This window comes from Chaetodon auriga, chromosome 7 (genome assembly GCF_051107435.1).
Source record: "Chaetodon auriga isolate fChaAug3 chromosome 7, fChaAug3.hap1, whole genome shotgun sequence".
Classification (NCBI taxonomy): domain Eukaryota; kingdom Metazoa; phylum Chordata; class Actinopteri; order Chaetodontiformes; family Chaetodontidae; genus Chaetodon; species Chaetodon auriga.
The window spans coordinates 23,377,653-23,401,097 of record NC_135080.1 but is presented as its reverse complement, the minus strand read 5'-3'; the positions used below and the strand labels follow the sequence as shown (position 1 = coordinate 23,401,097).

The window sequence follows — 23,445 nt, the reverse complement described above, 5'->3', positions numbered from 1 at the left end:
GAGACTCTATGTCATTTCGAGAAGAGCATGTTTTGTGTTTGTGGGTTGTTATGCTGGAGTCACCGTTAAAGTTGCCATCCTTCAGATTTCAGTCCTGGTTGATATGGCGACAGCTGTGGTATCCACAAATGTGCTTTAATACGACAGGTCACAGGATTCAGAGTATGTCTTGATAAAAAATTCTGGCAATTATCATTTTTCTATCATTCTGTGACCAACTATGATCTGATTTAATGCTGAACACGAGCACAGTCAAACTGAAATGAGTTTGTTACCCTGCTAAGAAGCTGAAGGTGTGCAGCCTGTCGCCTAACAGCTCTCTGTGGCTGTTCCGTCTTATTCCGTTACTCCCTGCAATATTTCAAACTGATCCGCTGTCAAGAAATGCACAGGATGACCAGTGTCTTGTGTTGTAGATGTGTTTTTGGTGAACAATGGCGGTCATCCAGCGATAGACCAGACAATGTTACTTTAAGGTTGAGGCTTGACCAGCTTGGAGCCAGTAAGAAGTGATTGAGTTCATTGCAGAGAATGTGTGTGTGTGTGTTCGTGTGTTCGTGCGTGTGTGCGTGCGTGTGTGTGTGTGTGTGTTTCCTGATGATCCAGAGGTCATTACAAGGTTGAAAAAAGTAAACACAGCCAGTCAGCAGCACTGCACTCTGTCTGTGTTTGTCTCTCCCTCTGCTACACCGGTCTCAATATCCTCCTATTTTTTTTAACCAAGTCACTTCATTCACATATGTGATTAGTGGAGAAGATGCAGAACCGGCAATATGGTTGAACGTGTGTGTACAATGAAGCTAATGCCCTGTCTGTTTCCATTTTCAGATGTATGGGCGTTACACCCAGGAGCTCGGGGTGTACGCCAAAGAGGAGGCCGCTCGGTTGAGGGAGAGCGGGCAGAGGCGATCGGTCAGCGACCGAAGCCGGACCCTGGACCTGCTGGAGTACGACAAGGGACGCTGTGCCAAGTGTCGCAGTAAGTTTCATACCGCAGGGTCAGCACAAGTAACAAAAAATACATGTACAATATAATTGTCCTGAATTGATAACATGCTGTTCATCAATCTGAAGCCTGCTGTTTTGTGTCTTTTCATGATGTATTGAGAACGTTATATCATTAGTTTTGATGTTTAAGGACAGTTTCTCAGAATATGTGTTGCAGTTTCATGTGGAATAAATATTGATGGGATCTAAAGAAGGCAGTCACATCATTGATTCAGGAAATAATCCAACATTGCTCAGCCCTGGTGGGCAGAGCCTGTTTTAGTGCTTCAGAGTAAATCTCTTTTTCTGCATGAACCCTCAAAAAGAAGGTAATAAAAGCTTCAAATCAGCAAGATTAAACTTCTTCCAACCAGTTTATGTGTTAAGAAGTGAAGACATCGAGGACATATTTTCACTGCCTAATCAAAAACCTTCCATTCCAAGAACTTTACTATTGTGTTGCAAATTCATGAAATACCTACCAGGTAACCAGTGCTTACACAACTATATCAATTCATCCCCCTAACACTAGAGACCATTGTAGTCACCATGCCACTTTATTTGTGGCAATAACACATGTGGAGCAGCTGAAATTGGCCTCAATTTGAAGGAAGGTGTTGTATTTACATGCCTTTCTTGGCTCTTAAAGTGGAGGAATATCAATTTAGAACAGAGAAACATCACACTATCCTCATGACCGTGAAATACCATCAGCCTACAGCAATTCTCTTACCCTGTTTTAATGCAGTTGGCCCGCAGCTCTCCTCATCTCCTCATATACTGTATGATACACCTGACAAAGCAGTCAGTGATGAGGTGTGCATCAGAACAGAGTGCACTGCGGTACAAAAAAGGTCAGGAACAGTGAACCATTCACGTGTGTTTTAATGTCACTGAACATCATATTTTACTCTAGTCTGAGTCCACTGATTGGTCAACTGCTCTGGATCACTCCTAATGGGACTAAAACACTAGATGAGTCTACTGCAGTTTAGAAAAGGTATGTCGTTTCACATGACAGCGACAGTGGTGGCTTTTAGGATTAAGCTGTACATTTTGTCAGCCACATTAAAAGGATTCTTAACAGTGTACGCTCCATATATCAGCCTGAACCATCTGAAGCATCACTGTACAAAGGGGGACATCATTTGAACGTTACCGTAGTGGTGGAAATATAATACTGAAGGCGCTTTGCTGGTCTGAAAAGGACTTCCTGCCTTACTGCTTTTTGCTGTGGGAGCATTGATCATGTTGAACAGTGGGATAGAAAGGAAAGGAGAAAAAAAAAAAAAAGCTGCAGAGCTGAACAATCGTCACTGCAACAGTCCTGTGCTGTGGACCTGTGGACGGCATGTGAATGAATCCCAGCGTTTAAAGGCATGGCTGGATTCATGTGAACATGCCCACACCTTTTCTCTTTGCACAGTCACTGGCGATAATAGTAATTAGGTGTGTGTGTGTGTGAGTCAATAAATCACAATAAGTGGCGCTCCTGATGATGATTGATGAAGAGGCAGTGACGCCTGCTCGATTGCAGTTTGGGGCTGCAAACTGATGCTAAGGACATGAAGAAATGTTTTGAAAACTTTCACCTAATTGCTTTGAAGCAGAGGAGCAGACACTGTGAGTTAGCTTATCCCGCGTCACAGTGCCCTCCCGCCCTGTGTGATTTAATTTTTGCTCACCTGCTGTTTTCTATGTATTTCTAAATGATGACAGTTCAAAGTGACTGAATCAAGGCTGCTGAAGTGCTGGTGAGCACATGGGGAACATTGCTCCCTTTGCGGCGGCCCGTTCTGTGTAAATTGAGCGCCCTCTGCTGCTCAGAAGTGCTCAATGCAGCCAGCACTAATCTGATAGATACTCTTTTGTCCTAAATGCTGCAGATCTGTGAACGTGTGTGTGTGTGTGTGTGTGTGTGTGTGTGTGTGTGTGTGTGTGTGTGTGTGTGTCCTCTGCTCTCATCTCGGTGATGAGTTTTGCTGTTGTTTCACTGGCGGCTGATGAGTCAGCTATCCATCTAACTCTTCTTCCTCCTCCTCCTCTCATCCTCTTTGTAAGGACCAGGACACCAAAATGCCAGCAATTGAATTGATTTGTCCCTCCGCGTGCAGCTTCAAGCATAATAGATTTGATCTTGATTGCACCGCAGCCACACACACTTGTGTCTCTGCGTGAGAAAAAAGGCAAACATAAACACACGGAGTGAAGCGCAGGCATAAAACAAGAGGCGACTAGCTGAAAATATATGTAAATATAAAGTCTCACACACACATTGTTCTTCATTGCTGCTGTGGGTTATGACTGCAGCTGCTGTGGGAGACAGGGAGGTACTCTCACTTACACACACATAAATACACAGTATTCCCTTGCTTAGATCGGCACAATCTCTGTTTATTATTGCTCACTCATACTGTTTTGTTATTTATATTTTATACATACACACACACACACACACACACACACACACTCACAGAAACACTTCTGCCTTTTCATTTGCTGGTGTGTAATGATGCTGAGTGTTGCAGCCAGCAGCAGAATCTCCAGCCTATCGTCTGCACAGCCCAGCTCAGTTGGAGCTGTCATCATTTTAACTGGTGTAACACTGTGTGTGTGTGTGTGTGTGTGTGATATGCTGGTATGACTCCTCCAGCTGCTGCAGGCATTGTTCACAGCGAAATGTAATGACAGCGCGTCTGTAATTATGACCAGCGGTGCAGCAGACAGACATGTTTCAGTCACATGATGCTGCTGGCAGCTCAGTTCACTGTAGACACTGTCAGTGTGTGTGCAATGTCAACTTTAATGCATGTCAGATACTTGGTTTTTAGGGCTTGGTGTGAACGTACACCCCATCGTGGAGAACAATCTACTCTAATAAAATTTTGGCATGTTTATATGACACAGAAGCTTTGCATTCTTTGCCATTTTACTATTCAACATGAATGAGGCAGCAGCTGAATGCAGTCATGGAGGAAAAGAACTAGCCTCAACACAGTCAGAGGAGCCTGTTTAGTCATTCTTGTCATTTCTACGTCTTAAAATGAATCTCAAGTGGAGCACAAATTAGAATCAAAGGCGAAAAATCCTTTTTTAAGAGTTTCAAGTTTCAGTCCTGTGGATGAATTTTAGTGTTCTCTGCCAAAAAGCAGAAATCCAAAAGGACTTATAGCGATTTCACCTGTTTGTAAACTGTGCGACTTGGAAAAGTAAAAGTTTCTTTTTATCTTTATGTACCTCAAAAGTCCCTCAGACATATCTGCAGCTTAAACACTGCAGTGCTGCTCCTGGACCTGGAGCCCGATATAACAGCTTTGAGAATTTATACATTCAATTCCCAGCTTTTAAATGGTGACTTTTAAGGCTTGACTGGTTCAACCCCACAGCAAGGCTCCATATCTATCATTTCCTCATGAGCCAGAGCCCAGCCGTGCACCATCAGCCAGGCCACCTTTGCCCTTGCCAAGGCCGTGGAAGAGCTGACTGGATCTTTTTGTAAGGAGCTGTACATTTGCTCAAGGTCAAACAGAGTTCGGAATCACTATTTAAGAAAATAGGCGTTCATGGAGGTCTATTAATCCTTGAGGTCACTTCATAAAACTGCTTTTCCTGCAGTTTTCCACCTGTAGTTCAGGTGTCTCCAGCACACAATGCTTCAGTGATTATTCTTAATCTTATGACACCTTGTTTTTTTGACATTGCTAAGTAGAAAAGAGTTGATGTTCCTCAGTGCTGTCCAAGATGATGTTCAGCCGCGACTCTGATGTGAAGTGATGTCAGATCAGAGTTACCTGGGTTGCAAGGTGCGTATCACAAGTTGATGTTCATGCTCTCAAGTCATTGGCTGGAGGTGATTAATTAGCCCACGGCCTTCACAGCTGTCTATAGCGAGCAGTCTTAAGGATAGGAATACCACAGGGATCTGAGTACTCCAGTCGCTGTTGTTGACTTCGTTTATATGTGGTGCATTGCTTTTTACACAGGACTCCCCGCTGTGACTGGCCGTGTTGAGAAAGGATTTTATTTGCGTTGGCATCTACAATGTTGCTACTTTCACCCAGCAACAACAAAGAGGTTTGAACAGAGCGAGTTACCAGTTGACATCGCAATTGTAGAGCTGGGCTGCTGCTAAAAATATCTCCATTTAACAAGGGTTGCAACTATTTTCAGTAGTAAGTATGTTCGCTGTGAGGGCGGCACTTTGATCCCGAAGCGTCCGATGGGCAGACATGCTGGGACCTGCCGGCTCAGGTCACCTGTGTTCAGTGGTGGAAGGTGGACGAAGTGCTCAGATCTTTTCCTGAAGTAAAAATATGATGAGCTAAATGTACTGAAAGTCTTAAAAGCAGAAGTACTCATTCTGCAGAAAGACGGCTGTTGCATCATATTATCATGTGTAACTTTATTAGATTGTTAACACCAATGTAATGATGTTTAAGCAGCAGTTTAAAGTTGAAATCAAACCATGTGAGACATTTAGAGGGGGGTTGATGGAGTTGGTGAACAATTCACGTGGCTGCTCGTAAATACACAGAGTTAAACATCACAACTTTATAAGGAAAACTATAAACTTAAAGCTGCAGAGCCGGAGGGTTTTCATACCCACAACACCTCCATTTGGAGACCATTAACTGGAAAACAAGTGCCACAAGGATGAACAGACGGTGTTTTCACTGGCTGTTGGCTGTTCAACCAGCCAGTGTCGTCCTTTGGGAAAGCTTGTCACTGTGTTAGCTGGCCAGCAGGCGGCAGCATTGAGCTTCACAGCGGCACATTCAGAAGAAAGCTGAAGGTAGAGGAGAGCGGGCAGCAATAAAGCAGGGACCTCAGAGAGGGAGTGTGATGCTGGCCGTCCTCTAGTCCTCCATTGTTGTGTGTGCGTATGTGTGCATGTGTGGGCTTGTGCTCAGGTGTGTAATCTCTGGACGTCAAGGAGCATCTTCTCAGCCTCCGACAGCCTGCCTGTTCACGGCGCATCAGTTGAACACACACAAATATTTGTATATTCAGAACCCATCTAGTGTTTTTTTACCATCTCGTATTCGATGTAAATGTTGGCGAGGTTAACCTCAATATCATTTCCTGTTGTAGCCACCAAAGTAATTTCATTCTGTTTGGTCATCACAGGTGAAACAATTGAATTTCCCGTGTGTGTTATTGTGCTCTAAAGGTTGATGGCACAAAGATAGTGCATCTCATTTGAGACTGACCATTTTAAATTGAATCCCCGCACCAGACAGGGTTAAAAGGCAAGGATTACACAGGCAGTGTGATTGCATTACTGTGTGTGCGCGTGCGCCTGTGCATGTGGAGCGTAACGAATTCTGTTAAAAGAGCTCAGCCATGAGAACGGACATGAAATATTCAGCTGACAAGAGGAACTTGTCCTGACACACACACACGCACACACGCACGCACAGTGCAGCAGTAGAAGGTATCTCAGTGATGCGCAATTCAAATCCCAGTCAAGCTTAATTTATCCACACATGTGACTTAGTGATCTGATGGGAGATGCCAAAGCACATTTACATCAACCCCATTGCCTCTTTTTTCCTCCGTCCCTTTTTCTCAGTTTCATTCCACATTTTTTGGCATTGATTTGTCCAAAAAGAAGAAAGTAAAAGATTGTGCTCTGGTCTCGTAACAAAAGACAAACAAGGAGAAACATTCACATAATGAAACATCTATTTTTATCTCTCCATCTCAATCTCTTTCTGTCTTTGTCTCTGTTGCTGTGGGAAGATGATGTGGGGGGGGGGGTCACCTCTAGCCCTCTTTTGTAACTCCTCTGTGTGTGTGTGTGTGTGTGTGTGTGTGTGTGTGTGTGTGTGTGTATGTGTGTGTGTGTGTGTGTGTGTGTCTTCTGGGATGCTGGGAGCCTATGACATCAGCAGTGAGAGTGAATGACAGCACCCTGAAGCCTAAGTGTTTCTACACACACACACACATACGCGCACACACACACTCAGACAGTGTAAGCAGCTGTGTCCAAGAGGTGATGAAATCCACACAGCTGTGTTTTCCTTTATTCTCTCCCGATCTCTCTCTCTCTCTCTCTCTCTCTCTCTCTCCCTCTCTCTCTCTCTCTCTCTCTCTCTCTCTCTCTCTCTCTCTCTCTCTCTCAGTCCACCTGCACCGCTATGTCATTTAATTGGTTCCAAGACACACACACATGCACACACACATGCAGTGTTTTGCTTCAACAGGTGTGATGTCAGCAGGAGCTCAGCATGGCGCCTCATGTTGCTATGGTGACCGGCAGGCGCCTAGCGACCAACAGTTGCTCACATGCTCTTATCTTCTTTCCTTTCTTTTTCTTCTTGCTCTCCTTTGTCTGCTTTCCTTGTCTCCTCTCCTCTTCTCTCTCCTTGTGTCCTTGTCTCTTCCCTTTTCTTTGTCTCCTTCCCTTTTTCCTCCCATCTTCCTCCTGTCTGTGTTCCTCCACTCACCCGTTCATTGGTGATGTAAAAGCCGGATTGAAATGGCAGAGCGGAAAAGCACCCAATAGGCTGATGGCAGGTCCAGGTGGGGAGTGAACACATTTGTCACGGGACACACACACACACACACACACGCGCACACACGTGCATAATTGCACAGCAGCACACACATACACTCTGACACTCGTTAGCCATTGACACTTTCCATTTTGCGACCTTTGTGACCTGCGTGAGGTCGGGGTTCATGCATTTTGCTCATAAGTGCATATTAGTGCACGTGCAAGTGCGTGTGCATGCATGTGTGTGTGTGTCCCCAGCCTTCTAATTGCTTCTGACATGTTGTCGGAGCGGTTTAGCAGGGATTACCAAAACATGTTTGGAATTTAAATGTTTGCTTTTTACCAAATAAATATCCAAGTACATTCCACCTTCTGAGTAAACAAGAAAAATAAACCAAGGATACATTAACCAGTAGACACGAATGGAGAATCCAGTGATTATATGAAGAGATTAAGAGGGATAAAAAAAATGCCAAAAACACGTCTTATCTTCTGTCTTAATGCTATTTAGCTGCCTTTTGAAGTCAGTCAGTTTCAGTTGTCAGGTGTAGTGTTCCACATGAAGGCCGGCAGTTAAAAGATTCACTCCTGTCCTTGGTGTCTGCCTCTTCATCAATAGTCATACTGGTCACACACACACACACACACACACACACACACACACACACAGAGCACTGCTCTGCTGGTTGTACCATTCGCCGTCAAGTGAAATAAACACACAAATCAAACCATAGTGGCGCCTGCGTTTCTTCAGACTTAGTGATTGGCTGAATTTTACCACGGGGTCACTTTCACTAATATAGCAATGATTACGTTCCATCTCATTTACATATTCACTGGATTATATTTAGCCCCGCTGAAGGCAGAAACCAAACTACTTTTGGAAGCAGTACACCTCCACACATCGATATTTTTCTATGAACGATAGATGAAATGACTGTGTGTGACGTTAAGGCTGTCACGTATGGACACAGACCCACAGAGGATTATCACCATCCCTGCAGTTGAAAGAAAGTTGTACCATTTATTAAGCAGCTGAAGACAGATCATTTTCTCAAGAGTTGGTGGAAACCGAAACAGTTAAAGGAAGAGTGGATATTGGACTTCATGTAGTCAAAAATGCAAGTCTAAATACATGCCAATGCTGCTCGATGTCCACTGGACTGCCCCTGTGGCTTCAGACCTGTGTTTCAGCTCTCTCTCCCTCTCTCACAAGGCATACATTTTCCCCAAATAGTTGCTGTAGGTGAAATGGTATTCCCCTTTTGGATCCATTAATGGTGTGCCCCAGGTGAAATTGACCCAACAAAGAATGGTAATCGTAGTGAGACAGCAGGGGGGATGTTGGAGAGGCACAGTTTAGTCTGACAGAGGCTCACAGTGTCAGGCTTTAAAACCGCTGCTTTACAAAATGTGGTGAGTTCTTCAAATCAAGCAACTGTCCAAAACCCAAAAGTATTCAATTAATGAGGAAATCAAAGAGCAAATCTTCACATTTGAGCAGCTTGAACCAGTTAATGGTTGACATTTTTGGTTTAGAAATGACTTAACGGATTAATTTATTGTCAAAATTGGAGAGAATTTTCTGGTGATTGATGAACTAAATGTTTCATAAAAACTTTTCTAAGGCTGTACGTCAGGCTGTGTATCTGTGATCGCTGTACGCAGAAATCATGCGTTATCACACACGCTTCACAATGCAGACCTCTCACACCAGCTACCCACGCACAATACGCTCTAATGCACCCGCTGACATTATAATGTTCCCAACGAAAAAATATAATTCCATGCAATTGCGAACTCATTTTTCTTTCATATTTCCTGCTTCTGGCCACTTGAAACACTTAAAAAAACATTTCAAATTATAGCTGTGATCAAGGTAATGCAGCAGAGACCAGAGCATGATTGGATGATGGTTTATGACACACTTCACTTCAGCATGGACTGCATTTACCAAATCAGCAGTGAATGGGCAACATTATCCTGACGAATGACTGAAAAACACATGCTGCTCCACCATTTCCATGCACTCACTGAAACAAACACACACACATGCTTTTTAAATATATATGTGAGTGTGTGTCCTGCCTGCCTGTGTGTGTGTGTGTGTGTGTGTGTGTGTGTGTGTGTGTGTAGGGCACCACGCTGACGCACTGTGGGGGTGTTCAGACGTCATTCACATTCAGCTGCCAGCCAAGTCCAGGAAGTAACACAACTGACCCCCCCAACACACACACACACACACACACACACACACACACACACACACACACACACACACACACACACACACACACACACACACACACAGTGTTAAACTGCTGCTTGTTCTTTTGTGTGTGTGAGAGGGAGAGCAAGCAAGGGAACTTTCACTTTCATATATCAAGTAACCAAGGAGACTTAGGCCACTGATCAATATTTGATTCAGTTCCACTCGGGCAGATTGCGTGCGTGCATGTGTGCGTGTGCGTGTGTGTGTGTGTGTGTGGTTGGACTTCTGATGTCCATTGCTTTTACCGTGGAGCCTGTGGCACTCATCCAGTGTGAGTGTCTGCAGAGAGAATGGTCACTAGACACAGTGTTCACTTACATTGATTTTGTCATCTCAGGGACAGCAGGTTGAGCCAAGATGGCACCCATAACAACACAAGCTGGGAGCATTAAGATGGTGACATCATATTTAATATCCATATACCTGTCCCAGGGTGCCAGATGTCTAAATTAGGGCTCCCGTGGTTATTCCGACGTACAGCGAGAGCGGAAACGCTGCCAAACGCAGACATTCAATTCTCTCAGCTGCACTGCGTGGGCTGGATTTTGGGCAGTTTATGGATGCTGTTGTATTCAGTGTCATTGCTCATCAATACAGACACACATTGATTGTCTTTTTAAGATGACATATTTAGTGATGTTTAATTCCCCAAAAAGCCCGCTTTTTCCTCAATCAGCCAGTGTGCGTCTTTCTCCGAGCGGTGTGCTTTGACACTGTAATTTGTAACTTTCATTCATTTCAGGTTAATGCCTTTGAATGAATGTACTGCCGAGCGTTCACTCACCTCATTAGATCAAGTTCTTAAAGAAACACGGTCAGCATATTTGCAGACATCCCAGCATGCATTGTTAGAGAGTCAGATTCTACAGAGAGCCCTCTTTTTGGTAGTTTGAAGAAAAGAGAACGTGGTTTGACCTTGCTGTGTGTTTTAATACGTTAATACAAGTCATGGCTGTTTCTTTTGCTTCTGTGGTGATGAAAGCAATGTGAATCATAGTGAAGGTTGGTGTTGAACTCAGTCCAGACCTGCTTACTTATACTTTAACAAGGTCATTGAGAACAGTCTTGCATGTTGCCTCTAACTAGGTTTAGTCCAAAATAAGATAATAGTCCACTAAAAGCTGTTATATCATTTCAGATTAGCCGACAGACATGCTAATCATCCATGTTTTCTCTGTCCTAGCTCCAGTAAGCATGTACAAGCAGGCGATATGTTGATGGCTGCTGCACTCTGAGCTTTGGATTGATACCTCATTTGACCAGTTGTGATCTTCCATGTCATGTCCACAGCCTGCAATAGCCAATGTGTTCCTCGTTGTGAGGAAGGGTTTTGTTCTTTTCTTTTGTGTAAAGATCAGGTCAGTTGCAACTGATTCTGCAGATCTGTGGCTCTTCGTATAGCCAATGAAATTTTAAAAATTCATGCCAAATATGCATATTATGCGCCGTTTGAAAAGCTAAATGTATGTAATGATAGCCTGAATATGAGTATAGATACCCAAAATATCATCACAGATGGCCTAAATATAGATTTCCTGAATATCAATATAGATGTTTATGCCACAAAATCTAGTAACTGGCCAGTTTTTAGACATAACAATGGAAAAACAAATGTAAAATATTTATTTTCTGTGGTATTGTTATGAGTTCTTAAATGGAGAACATGGATGAGGCTAAGGCGTCATGCTGGGGTCCTGTTGTGTTTTCCAACTAATAAGGCCCAGATATAGTCATCTCCAGGAATCCATTTGGCCGGAAACAAAAAGTGTGTTGAAACTTCTGTTACTCTGTGCTGGTATAGCACTTGCAGCGATTCTGACTACTGAGGATAAAACGTCCGAGTGTTACATTTCAAAAGAGACAAAACCAAGCATGTACTCCAAATGGTTCAAGAACATCTTATTATGCCTTGGATCGGTGCTGTAGTCTGATTTCAATGTGAAGGATTTATAATTCAACTCAGAGGGCTTTACATTCTCACAACTCATAAGATGACTTTGAACTAATTATTCCACCTAAGTTCAGTGAACTCACATTTTTAAGGCAGCGAGAGAAGTTACATTTTTAATCTCATCTCACTGGGATGAAACAGGTGCAGCTTAGTTGGAAAAAGCTGATCTTGTGTACAAATATTTCAGGTTTAAGGGGCTTTAATGTCCCTACACATAAAATCTCAACTTCAACCAGTTCTTGCCCTGTTCTCACATTATGGGCTGAATATCCAGCCTCAGTACCACTGTAACTATAAAGCACTGAACGCTGTCACTGAATTTCTGGTTTGATTCTTATTTGCTGTTATTTAGATAAGGTTTTCAGTTTCCCTGATGACAGTTTCATGTGAGCTCCTTTGTGGACACACTTGTCTTCTGTCTGTAGCAGGGAGAGGAGGGGCGAACCGACTTTCCCAGCAGTGATACTGTCACTGAGGAGCTCACAGGACTAAAGCCAAAGTCATCAAGTTTCTAAATCTACAGAGAGCAGTTTTAAGGAGTAATGCTGCACCCAGGTCCAGTTTCTCTTTACCTGCAGGAGAGTAGATGTTAAAGGTTGAAGGGTTAGGGTTAGGAGTTGACCACATTGTTGAGAGGAGGAAGAGGATGGGTCATTTGTGATGATGGTTATTTCGTAACCATTGTTACGAAATAAAATGCAGTTGTTTGTCTGCCTCACATACTAATACCATGGTATGTTGTATTTAAATCATGCAAATCTATTCAGATATGCAGTTTTAAAGTGAAAACACTGATTCATGCCCCTAAAACAGATCCTCATTAACGGCTTTGTTAGGGTCACTGTCCACAGATCAAACTGTAGTGTTCTCACGTAGTTTAAATAGTAATGTTTTATTTCCTAATTAAGTGCGGTTTTAGTGAATTAGTCCAGAGGTACTGACAGTCTCCACTGCAGCTGAAACAATGCAGGCCAAAGTTTTAATGCTGCCCTTCATTTGTATGTGTTTGGATTGTGGTACCCACACGTGCTCTTTATAGCAGCTCCTCTCGCTTTAAATCGATGCTTATTAAACACCAAAGGCTGCGGCGAAGTCAGCGTCCTACTTTCTCCATGTCTTTGTAGCTTTTTTAGTTCTCTCTTTCGATCTTGCTCGATCTTTTCTGCTCTCTCGTTTCTGCTTTTTCTTCTCTCCTCCTCCTCCTCCTCCCGTATCCTCCTTCCTTCCTCTTATATTCTAATATGTCCTCCTTTGCTTTTCCTCTCGTAATTTCCTCCTTTTCCTTTATCCTCTGATCCTGTATCTCTTCTCTTCCTCGTCTTCCATCTCCCCTTTATTTTTACGTTTTCACCCACTTTCTTCTCCTTTTCCCTTCCTGCATTTCTTACTGTCTCCCCAATCCCTTTCCTCTCCTTCCTCCTCCACTTCAGTGACCTCTCCTCTCTTCCTTTTCCTCCGCATCCTTTCTTACCACTCAGCTCTCTTCACTTCCCTCTCCGTCTGCAATCCATCACCTCCTTCTCCACCCTCTCTTTTCCACTGGGTAAAATCTGAATTTTGTGTGTGTGTGTGTGCATGTGCATGTGTCTGTGTTATTGTGTGTTATTGTGTGCTTCTTGTGTGTGTTATTGTATCCCTCTCTCTTCATCCATCTGAGCCCCATGTTCTGAGTTATTACTCTCTAATCATCAGTGAGCCTCGAGCCAATCCACAACACTCACTCACACACACACGCACATTTTTCCATACTTTGCAGGTGTGTTTCCAGACTTGGAAGACAGCCGAAAACTTTTTATCTATTCATCATCCTCATAAAAATGGGATCTCTATGGGAGAAACAAACAAATGGGACTGCGTCTTAAAAGCACACGATCCCTCTGAATTTTGGGTTTTGTTGCTGTGTTTGATGTGCAGATTTGTTACTGTGTCCTTAGTGGACCTTTTTTTTAAAAAAGAATGGAAATTCGTCTACTTTTGTTGGTTCGCTGATATGATGGATGTGATGCAGTTTGACTGATGACATTTAATGTACTGATCAATAGTGCACTGGCAGGCTGTGAGAGACCTGAGCCTGAAAGGCCTCTCATTTGAATTTTGATTAGATTCTAAACCGTCGTGATATGTTTTATTGTTTAAAGTTTCAGGGGAGAAATGTACTGTTTTGTCATCACAAAAAAAAATTGTTTTAATAGACATTTTAACCCTGAAGTCAGTAAAAGTGGATCATTGAGCAGACTTTGCTGAGCCCCTTCACTTTCCATGAGTTGCTTGTAAACTCTGTCTCCAGCTTGCTCGTTTTTAAAAAGAAAGTTCAGTTTAAGGGTCTAAAATATTCACCAGCTGGTGAAGGGAGCAGCATTTCTGTTGCATTTCAGAGCTAATTCATTCTGCTGTTACAGTTCAGTCTTATGAATAAGGATATGATCAAAGTATTAGTTGTTCTATCACAACCTCTCAATGTTTGGGTGCTCATTATAGAAGAATGTACTTGGCAACACATGGGCTACATTTATTTCAATTAAATGTTTCAGTGTTCCTACTTTCAATCAGCATTGTTTCCCATACACTGGCAGCCTGCCACAAAATCAACATTGACTGCTCCATCTAGACTTTTTAAATGTATTTTTTTAAGATCTGAGTTCATGAATAGTTATCATCATGAACAGGTCTGCACAAGTTTGTTCCAAAACTGATGCATTCAGGTGAGCTCTTATTAGAACTCTTATTATTTAGTTATTATTTATTAGTTATTTGACACAGAGTAACGGAGCTGTATGTATTGTTCACTCATTTGTTTGCCACAAAGTACTTAACAATTCAGATATTTGCAGTGGAGCACCACCACCTGTAGTATTATTTAATAATTCATTTAAGAAGGTGGGGGTGTGCCACCTTCTGCGCACGCAAGCATGCAAATCTGTGGCAAACACGAGTGTGAGTTTGAGAGGTGTTGCTAGAGTGCAAACTTCCCTGAACCGAGTGAAGAGCAGGACATAGCTGCTAGTGTTAGCCTAAACTCATATATGAGTGGCTCTCACTGGGTGGATGTCCTCGTCCTGAGCAGGTATTTTTCTCATATCACCTGTAGCCCCACACGGTATCATTACCTAGTGACAGGCCTGCTGTGCCTAGTTAGGTTTGACCATCACTGTTCTTGGGCTTGGTGTAGTAGACAGTCAATCTCCAAAATAAATATTACCAGGCAGCTCCCATCCATTAATACAATATCTGTGTGTGTGTTCCGCTCTGTGGGATCATGCCATCTAGCGCAGGAATGCTAAATTATTCATTACCGACACATTATTAACCTGCCTGTCTTTCAGTTCCTCTTCTCCTTCTCTACTTCCAGCCTTTCGTCTTATTCTCTCTGTCCTTAACTCATACTCTGTCCTCTCCTCCTCCTCCTGCTGCTCCTCCTTCTCTTCATGTCGTCGCCACTCTTCCGTCCTTCTCCGTCGGAGGGTGTGCTCTTTCCCATCACTCCTTCGTCCCTCTCCCCCCCTCTCTCATCCGCCGCTCATTCATTTGTGGTGCTGCTGAGTTTGCACAGGGCTGACATCAATCACAAAATAATAATGCTGTGGAGAAAAATGGATAAAGAGAGGGATTATTCTCTTTCCTTCACAGTGAAGGAAGGAAAACTTGTTTAAAATGAAGGATGGATTGTGTGTTGGGGGGGTGGGTGGGTGAAAACACACACATGCACACACACATGGAAGGACACTGCTTGTGTTTAACTATGTTATGTGGTCTATTTGTCCTCCAGGGTCAGGGTACCCGTATGTTCTGGAAGCTCCAGCCCACGACTTTATCTCTGGTAAACAATCAAGTAATAAAGCGTCTGTATCATTCCCAGTCTGCCCCTTCAACTACCAGCTACCCCGCAACCCTCACACTCAGCTCTGCTCCAGCTAATACTGCTGCATTGCTATTCCATCATTAATCTTTAATAAGTGGTCAAAAGGTGTTGCTCCCACTTTATCGGGCGCTTGAGAACCTCATATTAATGCCGCATCAATTAAAAAAAAATCCCATGGTCGGCCTCTGCAGATTCCACCCATGTGAGAGTGTCTGTCTGTCTGTCTGAGGGCGAAGTCTGATGATCCAGCAGTTTGCAAAGTGGCGCCCGCAAACACACACGCACACACACTCACCTTGTGGCTTCGTATTAATCAACAGCCAACAGGAAAAATATCTGTGTGCTTATTATTCCCATTCTGCTGTGTGTCTCCGTGCCCAAAAAAAAAAAAAAAGCCTAACTCTCCCAGCCAGGCCTTATTACAGCTAGCCTCGAGCCCTAATGGAAAGTAATAAAGAGCTCTGAACGTCTTCGTTTAGTGGTGTGTTTTGTGTGTGTGCATGTGTGTGTGAGATCGGGGAGATGAATGATTCTGATTAGGCAGTGCAAGCTGCAGACGAGCATGATGATCAATGTCTCCCTTCTCTCTGCTGCTCGAGAAGAGACGAATGTGCCCTGGCCACACATGCACGCGCACACACACACACACACACACACACACACACACACACGTACTGTACTGCATGTAGGTTTTTTTTCAGCTGTGTACAGTGTGTTTTTTTCTTCTTTGTGTATTCCCCTGCAACTTTTATTACTTTTTGTTCCTAAGATTGATGATGTGTTCGCTTCATTTCTCCGCTTCCATATGTATGAATGCATACACACACATTGTAAGTAACCTTGTATGTATAGTATATACATGTATATACTGTATGTGTGTGTGTGTGTTGCTGTCAGTTTAAAGAATAGCAAATGTATGTGCAATGGAAATGCCCTGAAATTGGTTCCGCCAGGATATAAAAGTGTAAATCAGCGCACTTGTGTGTCTGCAGAGGACTGCAGAACGGAAGTGCTGACTCTGCAACAGCAGAGATGGGTGGTTGGAGGGGCGGGGGGGGGGGTTGGGGGTTGGTGAAATAAACAGAGAGTAAAGAGAAATGATCGGCTGCAGAGTGGGAATGGAGGGATGATTTAAAGGAGATGGGGGTGGAAAACCTAACGTGGGAAGGGGCCAGAAGGAGGAAAAACTAAAGAGAGAGGAGAGAGGGAAAGAAAGAAGAGAGGAGGAGGAGTGGATGGCAGAGGTCTGGGGATTGGACGGATAAAATCAATTGAGATGGAATGAGAGAGGCAGATGAGAGAGAAGGAGAGGCAGTGCAGAGAGCGACTGTAGCAGCGGGTCCCTTGGCTTTTGGTTCACCAAGCTTTCATCCAGGAAATGAAATGACTTACCTCTCCCCTGTGTGATCAGGCCGACATAAACACACACACACACACATACACACACACACACACACACACACATATGCACACACACACACACACACACACACACACACACGACATTTGCCCCGTGCATTTAAACACATTTTTGCTTTTTTTGAACGCATCTTTCTTGACTGTGTGTGTGTGTGTGTGTGTGTGTGTGTGTGTGTGTGTGTGTATTGGAGAAATCATGCCGTTCTCAGTCACATGGTCCCAGCCTCAGTGTTGATGCAGAGCTAATTTTGTTCATCATCATAATCATCACCCGTTTGAGAGTTGCTGAAATGAGAATCGTAAAGCTGAAAAGTCATTTGTCCAAACATTTATTCCTTCCTTTAAAGTAAACACGCGTCTTTGCTCATAGAAGCTTCTTTCAAATCTGAGCTATAAAGCATGAAAAATCTTGACAATTGTGGAACATTCATTATTCTTTTTACAGGAGAAGTTGCCTTGCTGATTTTAATGTTAACTTATGTATTGTTTAGTGAAACATGCCAGCACATGAATGACATTAATGTATCGTGCTTTTAGTAGTAAGTTACCAACCAAATGCATATTTTGGTCACAATTCACTGAACAAACAATATTATTGGATTGATTATCAAAAATCTTTCTGTTAATGTAAAAAATGAATGTTGACCAATATATCATTGCATTTTTAACCCCCCAAATATTGATATTGGTAATCGTGGGGCTTTAATGTTCTAAAATCCCCGGAACCTTCAGCTTCTTATGACCTGTTACCTAATTCCATTACCAACATGGGTCTGAGACTACAGTGCTGTTTTGATCACCTGGTTCTTCTCTAAAGACCCCATCAAATGAAGGCTTTAGCCTCATGTAGGACAGGATCTTTCTGGAAGACAGTGAATTTTTACTTTGTGACCTCAACCTGCACAAGACATAAAATCTGAGTCTGTCCCACTTTAATTGGTTTCCAGTTTGGGATGATCCCTCTCCCAACATCCTGTTTCAACAGGGACGTTTCACATTAATGAAAGGACGACGTCATTTCATGGCAGCTCTGTTTCCAGGTGATGGGGCATGCTCGCATCACGAGTTGTATAAAGCCTTTTTTGGCCTCTAGAGGGGGCTGTCTGAAGTCTGATACATGTCCTCCAGTGACGTCAGTTAAGGCTGAAGGTCTGCAGATAGAAAATGAAAAAAGAAAGTAGTGAGCTTACCAGAGCTCTGCAGCCCACTGCTCATCTCTGCACGAGGCTTGAGGATAGATCAGCCACTGTTAGTAGAAAACACCCAAATCTCAGACTGAACTGTCAGCAGTAGAGTCGGGGATGATGTAGGCGACAAGGAAGAAGTGTGTGTGGAATAAAATACATCATATCTCGAGCTCTGCTGCTTCCACTTTGATCATTTTTTTAATCGTCCACAGTGAGTGTGAAGACGTGCAGTGCTAAGTTACTGGAGTTTATTCCTACCAGTTCCAAATCAGCTTAGTGGTAAAGTATATAAACACAGTTTGGGGTCACACCCCCAGAAACCAGGAGCCAGCATACGGTTGGCTGACTCTGTCGGGTCCACAGCAGTGATGAGACTGAGGGGAGGAGTGACCGCATGGAGCGAGAGAAAAATAGTAGCCATAGTATTGATTGAATGTGTGTGTGTGTGTGTGTGTGTGTGTGTGTGTGTGTGTGTGTGTTCGGTTGAAAATGAACATTTGTATTGATCGAAGAGTTCAAAAGTGTTCAGTGCTCAGTTAAAAAGTGAGATACAGCAGTGAGACTGCTCCAGACAAGGGACAGAATAAGTCTTTTATATGGTGATATATTATCAGAGCGGCGTTTCATGCAGGTGGAAGCTGAAGTGGGATCAGTGAACAGTCACAGTCCACCCTGCGATGCAGCTGTCGGCAGGCTCCAGATGTGGCTTGTATTTAGAAGTGGGATTTTAAACTAGCAAGTGCATTTTTGAGACTGAAAGCAGTGATCTCTGACTTTCTGTATGTACAGTAAACATCCATTCACGATCTACAGGATGTCACATAGCACAACTCTCATTTCAAGTTGCCTGGTAAAAGTTTTCAGAACAGATTTATCCTGATGCACCTGATGAGGAAAGTGTCACCAGACGTTTTTCCTCTTTCTACCCTGCAGTGCTCTTACATGCACGTGATACTCCCTTAAAAAACATTAAACATACATGTTTAAGACACTCTCTGGAAGCAATTAAACCTCCATGCAGAAGCTGTTTTTCACCATAATGTCCCTGATTGTGCTGGCCTGTTTGTGTGGACGTGTGTGCGTACACATTATTACACCTCATTAGGCAGACATTGTACCGCAGCCGTAAGACGAGTGTCGCGGCCGACGTTGTTCGACGAGCAAACACGGTGATTGAGTGCGAGACGAGGCGCTTTGCCTGCTCGCCCGGGACCGACGCCGTTACAGCACATTTACATAAACACCACCTCCTTTTACATCGCATTAGCATAGAGAACACATCGACATGAAGGAAGGAGCGGAGGAGGGAAAGATGGATAGATTAATGAATGGATGAATGGGGAGGAGGGGAGGCAAGAGCAAGAAGGAGATGCCACAGTTATAGTGTGCCGAGGGAGTGGAGATGGCCATGTTAAGTACCAGAGGAAGCATTTACAGACGCATTGTTGGTTTTATTACTACAACAACATTTCTTTTCTCTCTTTAGGGCCAATTTGTTATGCTAGTTTTTGCCATTTTCGTCTTGTACTTAACCCCTCTCTCTCCTGTGACGCCTTTTCTTTTCTATTTATCTGCGAGCTGCACGGTCGTCTCTTCTCCAAAATCAGTTCATTTCAGTGGAATGGCAGTGATCAGTTCATTCATTCAAATCTGAGATGAGTTTGGTCGGCTTTAATGTGCTCATTTGTTTCTTTGACCAGTTGCAGGCCATCTTGAAAGTACTGAACTTTGAGGGAATTGAGAGCCAGAGAATCTAAAACACACACACACACAAACACACACTGTATATACTGTATGTAAACCTTTGATGCCAAATTCTGAACAGCTCCACAGAAGATGCATAGTTTAGGTATTAAAATAAGTGCTAACTATATCTGAAATGAAAGTAATCAAAGTCTAAACACTGCACAGTGACACTACGTACCAGCCATCCAAATCTGTGATCCACAATTTGTGATATTGACCTTTTAAAAAGCTTTCACTCATCCCTTTGTTCAGTGCTGTTCATACAGTAAAGGCTGTACGACACATACTGTATCTCTCCATCGTTCAAAGTTGCTGTTTAAGAAGCAGAAGAGCTGAATGGTCAGATTTGCCTATCTATACGAGTTCTAATCTAATTAAGACGGTGGTTTCAAACACAGCCAGGCGTTTCTAATTGAATCTCTCCCGAACGCATGAAGCCACATAATGAATGTGGGAGCACATACACACAAAACGGGGATAGGCCTCATTGGCATGACTGTGCAAAATTGAGGCATTAATGGTAGGCTCTTTTACCCTTTGCACCCATATATTGCTGTCACCTTGCATAACAAATGAGGGGGTGATTTGAATAATTGGGTTTTATGTGGGAGCGGTAGCAGAGAATCTGCACCGGTAGTGATTTTCCTCTAAGGTGTGTGTGTGTGTGTTGGTGTGTGTGTTCACGCTGCCTATCTCCTGCCCTCATTTTGAGCATAATCAAAGAAGAGTTAAACCGATTGGTTGGTTTTCTCATCCTGTCCTTTCATTAGAGAAGATTTATTGGTGCATTCTTCTGCCTCTGAGATGATTGATATGGTGCAGTTTGACTCATTGTAAGAGGCCCTTTTCCTACTGTGACATGTCACAATGTCTTCCATGAAAAAGCTGCAGTTTTACTACAAATTTCAGACAAGTATATTAGGAATATAATTTGGGAGGAGCCCAGCAGGTGTCAGGAGTAGAATTATATTCACTCCTGTGCTCAGATTAGTATACAGTACAGCTGTGATGCTCCACTAGATGTTTCAGGGGTAATAGCCAGCTTTTGCTGCTATCAGTTAGCACATCTGCTAAACCACCGTGAGGAGACTAGCCTAGCGCCAGTCTGTGCCTGTCATGTGTTACCATAAGCGTCCTTTTTTCCCAAGAAAATATATACCCACCCATTTATCTTTGAAGAAGCCAGAAGTTTATTTAATGACTGTCCTGAAGGTATTTCCAAAATCCCCAAAAAGTTTTCTGTCTGGATGAAAAAATGTCTGCTACATGATTAAAAAAGCTTTTTGATTTCTCCTGCAAGTACCCAAACTTTAGAAAAGTGCAATACTAAATTTCCTGGAGCACCACTGTACATTTCTATTTGCATTAAATATTAGATTTCAGTTGTTTCAGTCTCCAAAATTGTATTGTGCAAACTGAAATAGATGAAGCTCACGTGCAAACACACACACTCTGTTTCTTAATGCCAGGCCAAGGAACTAGATGCACTGAGTATCCAAGGCAACCTAAATTAGTCTCAGCAGGTGTGTGGGCAGAGTGAGCAAGTGGGCAAGCAAGAATGAAAAGAATAGAGAGAGAGGGTGGAGAGAGAGGTGAGAGTGCAAAGAAAGAAGCAAGTGTGGAGAGGAGGAGTGGAGGGCAGCTGATAAGGCCTGAGAGGGAGAGGAGAAGATGAGAGGCAAAGTCAGAGGTTGAATGTGATTAGCAGAAAGCAGCAGAAGAAGAAGGAAGAGAGAGGGAGCGAGGGATGATTGGATCAGGGAGGGGAGGGACGGAAGGGGAGAGTGGTGCAGAGGGTGAGTCAGAAGGCAATGAGAGTGATTGGAAACTAGCATGCTGCTTATTGCATGCCATGAAGAATAAAGTCAGCAACCAGTCTGCAGTGTGTGTGTGTGTGTGTGTGTGTGTGTCTGTGTATGTGTGTGTGTGTGTGTATATATACGTGTGTATATAGGTGTGTGTGTGTGTGTGTGCATGCACTGCAGAAAAGGCTATTAAGCAATAACAGCACAGACAGAGCTAACTAAATTACATCTCCAAAAAGACAAGATTACACTTACTGCTAGACACACACACACACACACACACACACACACACACACACACACATACAAATTCATGTCTGCACACATGCATGCACTCAGACACCAACACACAATAACACTCATTTACATTGACTAGTGTCTGGATGACAGAAGGGGTCCAAGAACACAGACGGCCCGTGGGTGAGATGACGCACAAGCATGCACACACACACACACACACACACACACACACGCACACACACACACACACACACACGCTCACACACATGAATCTAAATATACACATGTACAAAGCCTGTTTCTCGAAACTGTCATATAACTGTGTGGAGTGCTTGAAAGCAAAAAGCAAAGGCAAATCAATGAGTGTGTGTGTGTGTGTGTGTGTGTGTGTGTGACAGCTTTTGCCAGCATGTGTGTGTTAGACAGCTCCTGAATGTGTTGATTGGTGAATGTGTGCTTGGCGTGGAAGTGTGCATCTGCATTTTTCTTACCATCCCTGCAGCATTTGTGTCATTCACCTCCTTCTCTCTCTCTCTCTCTCTCTCTCTCTCTCTCTCCCCCCCCCTCTTTCAAGTCAGAAGTTGTCTATTTAGGTGTGTATAAATGGGAGAGAAATTTAATCAATAAGCATCATGTCTGTGGGACAGAGCTACTACAGATTCTACACTGGCGACACACCAGTAGAACAGATATCAGTGCACTATATATGCATTTATATATACACCATGAGACATGTCAGAGAGCAAACCTGGAGGGTGTTTGTAGATGGAAATGAACCTGGGGTTACCCTCTCGCTGGCTTGCGCAGCTGGAGGGAAGGGGGATGCAAAGAAGATGGTAAACTCTCCTCTTTCCTGCCATCACACTTGATTTAAAGCAACAGTTCCTCATCAACGACCCGTGAAGGCATTCCTAAGAAGCATCAAGGTGAGCGAGTGTAACCAGCGTCATCAGGCTCTGCCATAAAGAACTTAGTTGGCGTGTGTCAAAAGGGGTGGATGGGTACACTAAAATACATGAGGGCGACTGGAAAAAAATAATGTGAGTGTTACATAACATTGGTTCTCTGTGCTGGAGATTAAAGGAGAAACAGGGAGCGAGAAACAAGAAAGTGCATGTGTGTGTTGTGAGTGTCATTAGTGTGAGGGGCACCCCACTGCTCCCAAAGTGGCATTTCCCTGCAGAGGAGACAGGGGAAGCGAGGACGTGCCTGGGAGAGGGGAGGAGAGAAATGTGCTGTGAACAAGAGGCATTCTGAATTATAGCGTGTGCGTGCACATCCTAATGAGTCACCATCAAACTCATGTTTTGTTCCAGCAATTAGTCACAATTAGTAACTGTGTATGCCTGTCTCGCGCAGTGTCGTACAGTATATTAGCCGTGAATCTGAGTTTCCTGTTCCTTGCGGGTGAGTATGACGGATCCGATCGTGCTTCACCCACTGGTTTCTGTCTATATATATATATGTGTGTGTGTGTCGC

The 23,445-nt window shown here is 43.4% G+C and overlaps 1 protein-coding gene across 7 annotated transcripts in view; it reads left to right on the top strand.

Annotated features, from left to right (window-relative positions):
• Positions 1-23,445, top strand: part of LOC143323221 (chloride channel protein 2-like) — a 140,456-nt gene that overhangs the window by 41,453 nt on the left and 75,558 nt on the right. For 4 of the 7 annotated variants that reach the window (XR_013077393.1, XM_076734953.1, XM_076734950.1 and 1 more), the window contains exons 2-3: positions 829-979; positions 15,476-15,526. Coding sequence is in view for 6 of the 7 variants with exons in the window: in XM_076734953.1 (XP_076591068.1) it covers positions 829-979; positions 15,476-15,526 (202 nt within the window). In the remaining variant the exon portion in view is untranslated. The remainder of the gene's footprint in view (positions 1-828; positions 980-15,475; positions 15,527-23,445) is intronic. The other 3 variants (XM_076734955.1, XM_076734954.1, XM_076734951.1) reach the window with 1 other exon arrangement.